Here is a 14,325-nt window from a genome sequence, read left to right as displayed (position 1 = left end):
CATCTTATATTTCCTTATGAAGTATGTGAACATCGCAAATGATCTTTGGTTTAATTAGAAAAGCTGTTTCAAAAGTGTGCAGTCTTTTATAGGATAAATAGTATATTCGTAATTTATTTTCTTATTTTTTTAAATATATAAAATTGCAATAAATGTGTAAGCATTTATCATTTTTTTTTAGCACAGAAGAATTTTTCTTGTTACATGGTGATATTGCTAAATATACTATATGTATTTTTTAATACTGTTTTTTATGCCATCAAAGATATGGATCATTAATCTTATATTAATAATCAGTGGATATAATTCTTAATCAAAATCGTGTTATCGTGACATTGCACATAGCTACTTATATGTGGTCGTGTTTGTATAAAATTCATATAAAATGCATTTCTTGAAACTATGTGAAGTACATTGGCAGTCCTATAGATTTGTAATTATTACTTGTAAGAAATATTGTATACATGCATAGTTCCTACCAACATTTTTATACATGCATATATATATATATTTATAAAAGTTTATATAATTCTGTTTTCATGTACAATGGCAGTGTTGGAAGAAAAAACAGTTTTTCAACTTGAAAACCATGACACGTCTGATATACTTTAGAAACAATATTAATAAAACAATTAAATATCTATGTTAACTCAAACATAGTATCAAGTATAGTCAATATACAAAATAATATGTAATCACACTCATATTTCAGGAAAATTACTGATATGAGACAGTAAAATCAATCTTAGATTAGAAATTTTAAATAAAATACTGTTGGTTCATAAATACTTCATCAGTACACATATAATAAGAGACACTCTACTATAAAATATGTTTTCACTCCTAAAAGTCCTTCGATGAACCTACAAAACCTATGTACAACTGTATTATGATTCTAGTACACAGCTAATCTAAAAATAGGTCCACAATATATCACTTTACTTTAGTTTAGCAAAAGCACCCCAATATTTGTTTATAAAATTAAGAAGTAAACTTTTGATATTCTGTAATACTATCAAAATAAAATCAAATTGATTATTCTGCCTACCATATAAGAACACAGTTTTAAAAAGAAAAAACGTGTTTTCGGTTCTATAACATTATGTTAGGATATTATAAATTCTGTATAGTTGCTAAAACTATGCGTACATAATAAGTAATTTATCATTTTTTTCTACTATTGCACGGTTTTTATTTTGTACCCTGATTTTTAGGTGTTTCTTTGCCACATTTAAAATTATCTAATTACTAAAAGAAGCATACAACGATTTCAAATAAATTAAGAACGAGACACATTAGACATTAAATGTGGAACTTTCAGATGCAAAACACACAATACTTAGAACTCCATGTATTGTCCAAGTTACCCATTTTTTCGTAATCTTTTACTGGAGTCATTTAATTATATATTTGTGCCAACAAAACATTCTGTAAAACCACTGATTAAATATTGAAAGAAAGTATACTTGCACAATTTTACTATTTCATATAGTTTTAACAAAAATTATGGAAATTTCAATAATTTGTATACAGCACTCACTTAATTATACTGTACATTTACTAAAATTGGAATATTATTAACTTTTACACAAAAGCTATTTCAACTTTCATAATCTTTTTATGAAAATGTGCCTAATTCGTTTGTCTGTTCTTGAAGGTATTTGTTTTGGTCTTGTTGTTGCTTGATAAATGCACTCAATCTGTTAAGCAAGAACTGTTTATCGTGGCCTTCCAATACCAATTGATTTTTCAAAACTCTGACCATATGTTGGTTTGCTACTGACACTGCATAATAATAATACAAAAGTAAAATAAGAACAAAAAATGCCGGTATGCCAAATCCAGCAGTACTAAGAAAATATAAAATTGATTGAAGCCAAATAGGAAACTGTGCGAATGTCATAATTAGTAATTCCCATACTGATCTGTAACCTCTGAACGGACCGCAGGACTTCGATGGCATTATTTCTGCAATAGAATATCCAATTGGAATTGTAGACAAAATAAAAGAAATTAATAAAATAAACATGAAAAGTGAATTCGATTTACTTGCTCTATAAATTTTACTTGACGGAGTACTGTTGACCAAGCAAGTAAACTTCTTAATATAAAACAACACAAACGTACCAAATACTGCAATCACTGGCAGTAAAGGGGCAAAGAAACACCCAAGCCAACAGATTGTTTGTAAATAAACTACATCTAATACATGCTTTGGTAAATCGAACTCTTGTTCTCCAAAAAATCTTAGCACTTTGTTTTCTGTGTGCTTTGCTATTAAAGACCTGGGAAAATTGACGAAAAATGTCATGATAAACTGGAGAAGTAGATCAGTTATATAGAGCTTGAAAAACTGTTGCCCCACAAACGATTCCCAACATTGTGGCCGACGTTGACTGGTACATTCGTCATCTAATACTTCGCTTGTAATTATTCTGTAAAATGACATAAGTAGCACGGCAAGAGAAGAAAGCCGTAGAAATACTGTTCTGAAAAGAGTTATACGCACAACGAACAATGGACTATAATTTTCTAGAGTAACTAAGTATCGAAATAGAAACGGTACAGTAAGATTTAGAGCAACTATGCAAATGTATGGAAGAAATTCGACTAATAACAAAACGATTTTTGTTAATGATATATATCCTACATCGTGAATCTCAGCTGATTGTTCAGAAACTTGATCGAAAGAAAATTCAAATATATAGTAAATAAATGTACCACAGCTACACAATATTGTCAAAACAATTACATTGACAAATAGACGCATAAGAAAAAATTTTGTTTTTTCCTCTCTTGTTCGATTTTGTCTTTCTTCCTCCAATCTTTCAGTTTCTAAAAATCCTTTCATCTCATTGTATAATGCTTTGTGCTTCACAGCTGCAGACTTTTCATTATGTATGCAGTAATCCCAACCCCCAAAAACTAAATTGCAATACTGATAGAATTGACCTTCATTTTCAATAACTCTTTGTTTAAAACCTTTAGCGGCTGACTTCACTATTGCAACCAAACTAAAGATAAATATACCAATGGTAGTACAAATATAAGATAATGGCAAATTATAAAGAAAACCTGAAGCATTGTAACTCATACGACTGTACGCACCATAAAATAATAAAGTGTATTCCAAAATGCCGGTGACCTGTACAAAATCTGCTATACTACTACTTTCTTGAGTTATATTCCAATACTGCTCCGAGCAGCAAGCTATGCTGTGACTACTATTAGAATTTATGCATGACTCTTCTTCTGGCGCATCAAATGCTATTGCAGGTAATGCAATAAATAAGAACATAAGTAAAAATAATGCAATATTGAGATACATTAACCATTTGATGAATAAAAAGTATGCTACTATCCCCATTCCAAAATTTCCTCCAATTGTTTTCAAACTTTCGTTCCATAATTCCATTTTTGAATATGCTTCTTTCATCCTGATGCGAAACTGTTGCCAAGCTTTTCTTCGTTGCCATTTTAGTTGTTCAAAACCTTGCAACCTTAATTTTGTAGCACTCTGAAATGTGTATACATGCGAATAAGTTAATTATTCTTCAAATTAAGGGGGTAGTCTCGTTTCTAGGATTGCAAGGGTGCGGGATGCGCCTTCTCATTTCTCGATAATGATGGGGTTTTACAGTAGTCAGAAGCGCTAGATCCTATTTTTACGTTTACGAGGCGTAATTTGCATTATTCAGAAACATAAAGCTGCAACAGCTGCCAAATAATACAAATTGCGCCTCATAAACGTAAAAGTAGGACTTTTGAGGGCGATTGCACCTAGCGATCTTTTATCTAGCGCTTTTGATTACTGAAAAACCCCATCATCAGAAGGCGCATCCTATGCACTTGCAATTCTGGAAACAAGTTTACGCCCTTCAATGATAACATTGCACAACTTACCTGTAATTGATTTTTTAACTGTATCTTTTGTGTCATGCATATGGGCATAGCTTTGATTTGCATTATCTCTTCCCATGTACGTTCTTCATTTGATAAATTCTCTGATAAGTCTGGCAACATAGATACCGCTACATCATGCACATTTGTTGACATGCGTCTTGACGTAGTTGTACCACGCGATCTTGTACTGGTACGCCTTCTCAATGTTGTTTTTGTGTCGTTACGTATTCGTTTAGCCGTAGCTGATATAAAGTGATATTAGATATATAACAATTTGTTTGATTTATAACAATTAAGATATGTAAACACTTACCAACACGAGACTTTTTACTTGGCAATAAGGTGGCTATATGGGAAGGGTCCCTTTGTAAAACTTGCTGTAAATCAGCTTCGATAGCTGCGGGATACCGTTCCTGGTAAAATTCGGCACCTGCTTCTTCCCATCCTTGCCCTCTATCGCAAGCACGTTTCTTCCTTTCCCCTCCTGACATCCTTCTTTTTTGGCAGTGATCGTAGTTTATAAACGTAACACCCTTTCAAAGCCTTATATATGTAAAAGTTAAACAGAAATTATTATTTTAAAAAATGAAATAATCGAATTCATAGACATTTACGATGTATCAAATATTTTATTTATACACACATTAATTATTATTTCACACTTTTATGAACGAATTTTAAACGATTTATTGTAAAAACAACATTAATAATAAATTGATGTGTCTTCACGACCGATAATACTTATTTACCTTATGTAGATTAGTCAGTCAGTCAAATGTTTCGTAAACGTGTCATTGCTTGATGAGATCTTCTTACTACACAAATCAATTCAAATTATTATAAAAAAATAACACTCTAATGGAAAAACACTCGCGTTTAAAACCCCAATGGCACTGTACACTGTGTGACACTGTGTCGTTTTGTAAACTGTGACGTATGTAGTTGCGCGAAATGTTTGAGCAGTATGTGTATTCAATCACATCAATGTAAGTTTTATACGACCCCACGACAATGCATCTAATCCTTGAAAATAGATAAACGAAGATAAGTATAATGATTCACTCATTGACATTTTGTTTTTTCGTATATCACGTTCGTTGTATTCTGCATCAGACGGCTGATAAGGTGATAAGAGAACAATGGGACATGAACTAAAAGGAGTGTAGAAGGTAGTCGTGTAGTAGTCACGTAGTTATAAAAAAAACAGCAAATGAGAAGAATATTTTTTATTGAATTCTTGGTACCTTTAACTCTCCATAATCCACTCAATGAAAAAATTTATTAGAAAAGTTGGTCTATAAATTTTTCGAGATTTCATGAACACGTAAATATTAAATAAAATAAATTAGTTTCACATTTTCAGACACAGTATATTGTTGAATTTAGAAAAATTCATTTCCGTTATACAAAAATTCATATTTACATAATTCAAATACAAATATACTGTTTAAATCAACACTTCACAAGCTAGAAAACATCATAAATACATAAATAATAATTATTCAAATTTCTACAAATTAACTGATTTAAGTGAGCAATAAAAATAATATCAAATCTTCTAATTTATTTAAAAATTAGTATCAATTCTTTCAATTATTTATATTTTACATAGTATCTGTAGACTTAACACGAAATACATGAACAATTAAGCATAATTTTATGTAAATTACTGATGCTGATTATTATGCTTTGTTAATGCAGACATTACTAAATACTATATGATATAGTGATGTAAGAATAATATTTTACATATAACATTTTAGTATTGTTGACTTCTGCCTCCCCTACGTTGATAATTATCTGTGTTTCCTTGATTCCATCCTCCTTGAACTCTACCACCCCTTCCTCCCCTACCACCTCCTCTTTGATACTGTTGCCCACCTTTGTCAGATTGATAAGAGCCTGTATTACTAGGATAGCTTTGTTGCTGACCATACCCTGTATATGAAAATTTGTAACAATCATGAAATTGAATCAAGACGTGTAGATACACGTGTAAGTACCTCTACTTTGAAATCTTGTCTATCATTCTTTCCATCAAATTTATTACCTGCATCCCTGTTGTCTCCACTGTAACTATTATTTCCTCCATATCCTCCACTTTGATTTCCTCCATACCCTCCTCCACTACTATACCCTCCTCCACTGCCATACCCTCCTCCACTACTATATCCTCCACCTTGATTTCCTCCATATCCTCCACCATATGATTCTTGACTTCCTCCTTGGTTTCCTCTATATCCACCTCCTTGACTACCTCCATATCCTCCTCCTTGTCCTCCACCATACCCTCCTCCACTACCGTATGATCCTCCTTGTCCTCTGCCATATCCTCCCCCTTGTTTTCCTCCATAACCTCCTCCTTGGTTCCCATATCCACTATTATTGGAGGAATAGTTTGAACCCTGAAATCCGCTATCACTTCGACCTCCTCTGTTATCGCTTGAAAATGAGGTATTAGAACCACCACCACCACCACGACCCCCTCTATTATATCCTCCTCCACGGCCTCCGCTAAATTAAAAACATTGTACATTTTTATATTTGTGATAAATTGTTTAATCTGTAATTATTAGAGGTGTGCGAGAATCCGAAAGTGTCAGGTTGGAATGGGTCGAGAATTTTATTCAGGATCAGGACGAATTCTCGAAAATAATCTATAATATTCTTGAGAATCTCGAAAATTCTTGAGAATCCTAAACATTCTCAACAATCCCGAAATTTTGATGAACCCGATTCGTCTCCACTATACCCGACATATTCAGGTTTTCACACATCTCTAGCGATTAATTTTTACTAACCGAGAAGTTGAAGGTCCTGCTACTCTGTCTTTTTGCCATGGTGGCATTTCTGGTGGTGGTGGCTCTTGTTCATATGGTCTTCCACCTCTATCTGGTACAGCTCCAATAATGAGCGAGTTAATATTGCTTTTGGTATTCTTTCTAACACTTGCACTGCTTGTTTTCTCCATCAATGCAATATCATCTCTGGATGCTAATAAGTCAGCGAATGTAACATCGGGTTCTGCACTTAGGAACTTTCTAGTATCTTCGTATCGTTTATTTAATTCTGCTTCTTGAGATTTTATCCTATCCGACCACTATGTATGAAAATAGAAACTATATATTCTTGTCCTATTAAGTGTAAGTACTCTTAGTAGATTTAGATAAAACCAGCCATTATACTTACTAAAAATGACTGTACTGTTACATCAAGACGTTTAAGTAACATATCACGACGTAATCTATATTCATCATGTAACTCTTGTTGTATATGTTGTAAATCATTCCATTCCTTTTCGGTAAAACCAGTAGTGATTAACGGTTGACCCACAAGCTCATTTGGAACGGTTTTTAATACATCTTTTAATTTGTTCTCTAATCTTGCAAAAAGTTTAACAGGGGTAATGTCATCTGGTGGTTTCTCAAAATTTAATGCTATTAACATGTCTTTCAGATCTTTAGCTGTATCACTTTCTTCCTATATTAAACATAAAATTTCATGAAAATTTATTGATAATTACTTACATCATTGTTTTCAGACTTATGTTCTTAATAAAAACTTACTACATGAACATCCGTAGAGGTTGAATTTTGAAGTTTTTTATATTCTAATAATCTAGAAGCCTTCAATTCTGCTCCCAAAAAATCTAACAAAATATACCTATCTTCTTGAGTTGATAATCGTGCGTTAACATTACCAGACATTAGTCGTTCATTTACACATCCTAATTCTTTAAGAAAACAGCTTAACTCTAGTAGAAAAGAACTAGAATCATCTGGAGACACTATCGCATGAACAGTTTCATCCATTTCATTAAGTATTGTTATTTCGTCTGCCAGCCATGCTACAAGTTTTGTAAATTCCGGTGATTTCGGACCTAGTTTTAAAGCTTCCATAAATTTATTAGAATCTGCCAGCTCCCCATTGTACCTAAACAGTGACAAATTGTATCAAATATTAAGATTATTACACGTCGTATTGAAAAATTACTTCATTTAATTTAAATATAATTATCTAACCAATGAGTTTTCTTTAAATATTGTACGAAATCACATAAATATGTATATTAATACTTAATAACCTCTAATCGCTTACCCCAATTTTTGTGTTCTTTCCAGTAATTTTAACTCCATTGCAAAAGGACCTTTAATTAATAAGATCCGCCAATTATCAGCGATTATAAAATTTATGGAAAAAATATAGATAAAATGTACTTACAATAAAAATAGGAACAATCAGAATATCCGTTCTCTTGCGGTACGTGCTGTCTAGTGCTTGCTAGTGCTGTCACAAAATCTAAATTTTATTATCCACGGGGATTCAACTGGATGTAAGTATGCAGTACACGACGACAGATGTCGTGTTCTGAACACATATATATATATACACATATGATTTCAAATATGAAATGTAAATAGAAATAAATATAATAAATATATATATAAAAATATATGAGTTATCATTTACCAGTACTTAGCACGATGTATAAACGGTAGCAAAAAGTCCGCTTTAGGAAATGTGAAATAATATATTACACCAGGATTATAAAAGTAAAAATATTTAGATTTTTAGTGTATTACATATATCATACTTACAGAGTTAATCTTAAAATAATTAATAATTAACATTACAATTGTTATATACAAATACATTGATACCAAATTGAAGTAATCATATAGCAAATATTATATTTTAAAATTATCTTACGAGCAATGATTGCCATTTGGATCAAATAATTTATTAATACTGGCATAACTGTAAATGTCAATGACTCCTATTTGTCGTTGCCAGTATATAATTATGCATTTATATATTTCCAGTATTATACAATATTATTTATTTATACAATGTTAACTATAATTATGACAATATGATCTAGTGTTCCATTTAAACAAACTTTACTGAATTTTACACTTGCAGTTATAACTATACATGGACAAGGGGCAAGAAAAGCATAGAATCTTCTTAAATTGCCAGTTAAAAGATAAATTGACATAAATTTATTTATCTGTTTTGAGCTAACACGTCATAAAATTAAATATATACTTTACTAATACTCCCGGCATAGAATTAAAAAGTTGATTTTATATTTTAATGCGCTAGTGAAGAACTTCCATAAGTATTGTACTTTTAGAATAACTTTCAGAAAATAGTATGACATGTTTCCATAAACGATATAAAATATCTATATTAAATACGATGTAACAGTGTACATTAGAATCCAGCTAAAAATCTCTGTTTGACTGGCAAATTGTACATTCGGTTGGATGTATACACATAAATATTATTCTAATAGTATACATGTAAATTTATTTCCAGTGGTGCTTTGGCAATTTCATTTTCGTAGCACCATATAAAAAGTACAATTTCATTGTGAAGCATGTAATTTTAGCTACTCTTTGTACTACTTCGATCCGCTTATACTTCAACCATGAAATAGAAAATGCTAATTTTTCTGTAAAAATTTAGTAATATTTTCGAATGAATCTTTTGCTAAGCACAATAAATAAAAATATTGTTTGTCTAATATTAATCTAAATATTTAAGACTACCCAAGTCAGTAGCTCAATTCAGTCGTTTTTTAAAAAAAAATGAAGTTAATGAGGCTGTACAATTTTGTAATGACTTCTGGCTAATAAAATGAGCCAGGTGAAAAATTTCTTTTATTCTTACAGTTTGTACACATCGATCTAGTATATCTGAATTTTAAGTTTCACACTTATCATACAATAAAATAATTAATTCTCTATATTGCCTTCATAGAAGGACTCACATTTTTCTAACAGACGTAGAACTGGATTTATATTATAAGGGAACAAAGCTTTAGATACTAATCTATCTATCGCTAAACGAAGTCTTATCAATATTGTCATGGTTTCATCTAACTCTCTTCCGCAACAAGATACAAACTCTGTCCAATTTCGTTTAATATACTTCAAAAATCTCAGTAAGTATAATAAGAAACACGTTTCATTGCTAACAAGTAAATCTAGCAATACATCTGGATCATGAGATACAGCATGTATAAACTGTATGAATGTTAATGTTGGACTAAGCATATGACCAAGATCATTTTGCGGTGGTCCTCTATAAAAAAGGCCAACTGCTACATCTAAACAACAAACCATGCCTTCGATAAGAAAATCATCTTGATCATGAAACATTTGCACAACCCATTGCGATAAAGGCATTTCAGGGTGAAATGGCATTAGGGTTTTTATACATTGATCCAATTGTCGTAAAACTTCTCTTATACTTCTTTCGATAACTGCCATATCGGCATCAAGATCTTCAGCTTCAGAACCCAAAGAAGAGTCACTAGAATCGCTACGTGTCTCTTTAACAGTCACAGCAACACTTTTTAAAACTAACAACACTATCTTTTGTAAAAGGGGACGGTCACCTTCTCCAGAACCACCTCCGAATCTTCCTGAACCATGTCGATATGGCAAAGCATCTAATAATCTCCAATCTTTTACAGCACGTACAATAAAATGTGCTAGAGAGCAAGGCTCGTCTGGTAGTACATCTTGTAATGCCAAAGTGCTTCCATAACATAATACTTCGTTAAACAATCCAAGAAGATGTCTCCAAATTACACCAGGAACATTCGCGTTCAACAGTACAACCAAGTTGTCTAACTGAGAGTAAAACAGTTTGGTGTCGATGACAGACAAGTTAGCTTTCACAGAAATAATTGACTCCCACAAATCAAGAAATGTGATAACGACTGACTCGTGTTGAGGCGTATATGAACTAAGAATGGCATCAAATTTTGATACTAGTATGGTCCATTTAGACTCTAAAGCTTTAACACACATTGCTTTTACAGGCGTACTATCAAAACTTTCTGAATCTGAAATCGTTATGGTGTTACAATGCGATGGATGCACTGCTGAGCTCTCTGTATCCTCGAGAGGGTGAATACTGCAGTCTTTATGTTCTACAACTCTTTTTACAACATCCAATGTAAATAACATTTGACTCGGAGAATGAGTATTTACTAAAGACTGTGTTAATCTCTCTAGCCATGCTGTATCAATATTTTCCTTTGTAACAATAAAAAATGACGCAAGAACTCTGCTAGCAGAAAATGATATGAATTTGTTCGTTGTACAGGATAGGTCAATTAATTGATCTATAATGCCATGCTCGTTTCGCGCCAGCGCATAACAAACATCTACCACTCTGCTGCACATAACACCTCTTGTGTTTTGTTTGATAGCTAAATCAAACAATAGTTGCAAAGCACTTATAAACTCTAAGATTTGATCAGTTCCCCACTCTGATAACAGCGAAGATCGATATGTGCCATCGGAATCTTCCACTGCTGCACTTGCGAAAGGTTTGCGCAAACTGCTTTCCGGTATGTTGCACAAACATTGTGCTAACAGGCTGTTTTGAAGTTGTTCAATATCCGATAATGTGTCTCTCTCAACTTCATTGTTTTCGATACGCTGTTTCTTCTTTGCTGGCTCCTCCATCGTGTTGCTAGGAGGACAATAATAATAGTGCCAAAGCACCATTAGCAGCACTATTCTTGCTGCTTTTCCTTCTCGATCCAAAATGATCTTTCATCAGGTAATCTTCATAATACATATAATGTTCCAAGGAACAAAACACCATATGAATAATGGATGAAATATAGCAAACATTAGCTTATTGTGTTCCTAGAAAGCATAAATATTTCAATGGTTACAAAGTATACTTGTATCAATCAAATAAAAAGCACACATAAAATTGAATAAGCATTATACCTCTTAACAATTTGTACTATTGACGAAACTAATGATTAGATCAAAATTTAACGCAATATGCAAAAAGATATTTTTATAAATTCATGTGTAATTAATCAAATTTAATTATTATACGACTATTGCTAATATTCATGATACAAATTATTAAATGATATTGTCTATGATAGAAATTTTAAAAAATTTCTTTTTTCTTAAAATATAACGTTTAACATAAAAATGCAGTAATCATTTAAATAGATTATGAACAAATAGAATGTGATATTCAAACTTACAACGATAATTGGTTCTTCTTGTTATTGACTTTTTAAAATATTTGTAAATTCCAACACCTTGTCAATATACATACGTAAATAAATGTGTGTGTATATGTTTACATATTCATCCATACAAGGATGTATACGTCTATTTTTTTGTCGAAAGATCAATCAAACAATTAACGTACAGCATCCGTTTAACAGGTTAAAATTACATTTCTTCTCAGATACATTCGTAAAATGCTAACTGTGAAAGAGTTTAATACAGGTTGCACATGTAATATGTAAACCGACGCTTGCTGATACATGAATATACACACAAAATGACTCTCTACCGATCATTCGGAGACAGTTAAACGTATCAATAGTATGATTGAGAGGACTTTTATCGAGTTACACCGTGTTTCACTATTTTAACAGTGTAAATATATTATTGTTTGTGCCCAAAGAATTTCTTTTGACTAGGAAGTGACAGAGCACTCGTCTACTTTGCTCTGTTGCCACGTATACATGCTACCGAGTAAAAATAAGAATTACGGTTTTATATCATTTAACCGTGTATGCATCCCCGTAAAATAGTTCATATCTTATGTCAAGTGGTAAAATGTTAACCTGATAACGCATAAGACACGAATTCTTCGTGTTTATTACGTATTTTTCCGATGGCATCATGCAGAGCTGCGTAACACAGTAGCTCCTCCTCGCACATTCCACAATATACTGAGTGCGAATAATACGAATTACTTAAATAATTGCGTTCAAATTATGATAAAAACTTCTGAAATATTCATCGAACATCTTTTCTATAGTTTTTCATAATAAAAGTAATCGAAATCAAAAAATCGTACAATAAATAGACGAGATGATCGGCAACTCTGCATCGATGGCAGCGCTCCGACGTTTATGCGTATTCCTATTTGTTGTAGAATTTATATTATAACAATTTATTCATATAAAGTATAATTTCTAATGTTCATAAACTTCTATTTTTCTCACGAATCACTAAGTAGAAGATCATAGAATTTGTGCAATAGTTCTGTTATTATTCATGTAAAAAATTTTTTATCCCATCGATGATACATTAGGTACATAGTCAAATTTATATAAGTACGGTTCTCAACGAAAAAATATTCTGAAAGTATGAAGTATAACGATTGCTTTAATAATGTTTAATAATAATATCAGATATTGTTATGCATTATACATATACAGTTAAAGGTATAATCATTCAATCTGTTCGAGGATTGAACAGATTCAGTATATAAATATACCCAGGCAGCACACCGGCTCGATTTTAGCCGGGCCCCTGTGCACAAAATGGCGCGAATTTCACCTGCAGGGGGCTCGAGCCCAGGGCCTGCCGGCCGGGCCGGTGTTCGGCCGATTTGCAAGATTGCAAGGGTGCAGGATTCGCGTTCTCATTTCGTGATAATACAAACACGGGTTTTTTCAGTAGTCAAAAACGCCAGATAAAGGTCAATCTAGGCAGCAATCGCCCTCAAAGGTCTTATTTATTAACTTATTATACTTTTGTCGGTAAAAAGGGAGACTGTTACGCATTTGCACAGTACTGCCACATTGATGCGACCCGCCCTGTGTCGCCCATGCGCGAGAAAAGTTGGGCTCAATCGAAGCACTGATTGGCCACATTAGTGTGATACCGTGCTGCCCTCTCAAAAACAGGCTGAATCCCAGCCCGGCCGGCAGGCCCTGGGCTCGAGCCCCCTGCAGGTGATATTCGCGCCATTTTGTGCACAGGTGCCCGGCTGAATTGGCCTGTCTGGGTCTCGACGCAGCTCCAAGCGTTGTGTTTGCCCGTAACCTGTAGGTCAGGGGCTCTGTTGGCTGGGTCCGGTGGTAGGCTCTGTCAGACTGTGCTGTCTGGGTATCTATGTTATTACTTCGGCATTCATTCTTATAAAATGTTTGTACACATAAGGATTATAATTCTTCAGATTGATAATTAAATAAAATGCGCATTTTACAAACGAATGAAGAGAGTCCAACAAATATGATGATTTCATGAAATGAAGTATGAAGGAGTAGTGATGGGCACTATCGACTAAATTCAACTATCGACTAGTTACTATTTAGTCGCTACATACTATCGACTATTTAGTCGATAGTTTTTAGTGGTTTTCAGTCGACTGAATTGCTTTACTAGTTATGTTCTCCATGTTCGATGAAGTTGATGAAACTCAGCTTTATTATTGAAATATTTAAGGGGGAACTATACCCTCGATTTGTAACTAGAAAATAACTATTTATCAATGTTATAAACATCTGTGCAAAAAAAAAGTTTGGTAACATTGATAAACACGCAACTGCCTAATGAACACGAGATGGAGTTGCTTGTTATTTCCATATTCTATTCAGCTTGTCGCGAATAGCCGCTATACAGGGCAGGT

At 32.9% G+C, this 14,325-nt stretch overlaps 3 protein-coding genes across 3 annotated transcripts; all 3 read right to left on the bottom strand.

Moving 5' to 3' along the window:
- Window positions 1-769: 769 nt before the first annotated feature.
- On the bottom strand, window positions 770-5,018 carry LOC143207403 (transmembrane channel-like protein 7). Its single transcript, XM_076420841.1, has 4 exons — window positions 4,653-5,018; window positions 4,217-4,446; window positions 3,904-4,145; window positions 770-3,517 (listed from the first exon to the last, which is right to left on the bottom strand). The coding sequence occupies exons 2-4, from the start codon at window positions 4,392-4,394 to the stop codon at window positions 1,619-1,621; spliced, it is 2,319 nt and encodes a 772-aa protein (XP_076276956.1). The 5' UTR covers window positions 4,395-4,446; window positions 4,653-5,018; the 3' UTR covers window positions 770-1,618.
- A 98-nt stretch (window positions 5,019-5,116) lies between these two features.
- On the bottom strand, window positions 5,117-8,232 carry LOC143207407 (protein FAM98A). Its single transcript, XM_076420847.1, has 7 exons — window positions 8,125-8,232; window positions 8,002-8,050; window positions 7,470-7,836; window positions 7,093-7,383; window positions 6,705-7,003; window positions 5,954-6,417; window positions 5,117-5,841 (listed from the first exon to the last, which is right to left on the bottom strand). The coding sequence occupies exons 2-7, from the start codon at window positions 8,037-8,039 to the stop codon at window positions 5,663-5,665; spliced, it is 1,638 nt and encodes a 545-aa protein (XP_076276962.1). The 5' UTR covers window positions 8,040-8,050; window positions 8,125-8,232; the 3' UTR covers window positions 5,117-5,662.
- Window positions 8,233-8,450: 218 nt separating this feature from the next.
- Lin (protein lines homolog) lies at window positions 8,451-12,796 on the bottom strand. Its single transcript, XM_076420846.1, has 2 exons — window positions 11,936-12,796; window positions 8,451-11,576 (listed from the first exon to the last, which is right to left on the bottom strand). Exon 2 carries the CDS (start codon window positions 11,430-11,432, stop codon window positions 9,645-9,647), a length of 1,788 nt encoding a protein of 595 aa, XP_076276961.1. The 5' UTR covers window positions 11,433-11,576; window positions 11,936-12,796; the 3' UTR covers window positions 8,451-9,644.
- Between the last annotated feature and the right edge of the window lie 1,529 nt (window positions 12,797-14,325).

Source organism: Lasioglossum baleicum, chromosome 3 (assembly GCF_051020765.1).
Source record: "Lasioglossum baleicum chromosome 3, iyLasBale1, whole genome shotgun sequence".
In the NCBI taxonomy this organism is placed as follows: Eukaryota; Metazoa; Arthropoda; class Insecta; order Hymenoptera; family Halictidae; genus Lasioglossum; species Lasioglossum baleicum.
The sequence above is the reverse complement of the archived record's forward strand: the minus strand, read 5'-3'. Positions and strand labels throughout refer to the sequence as shown.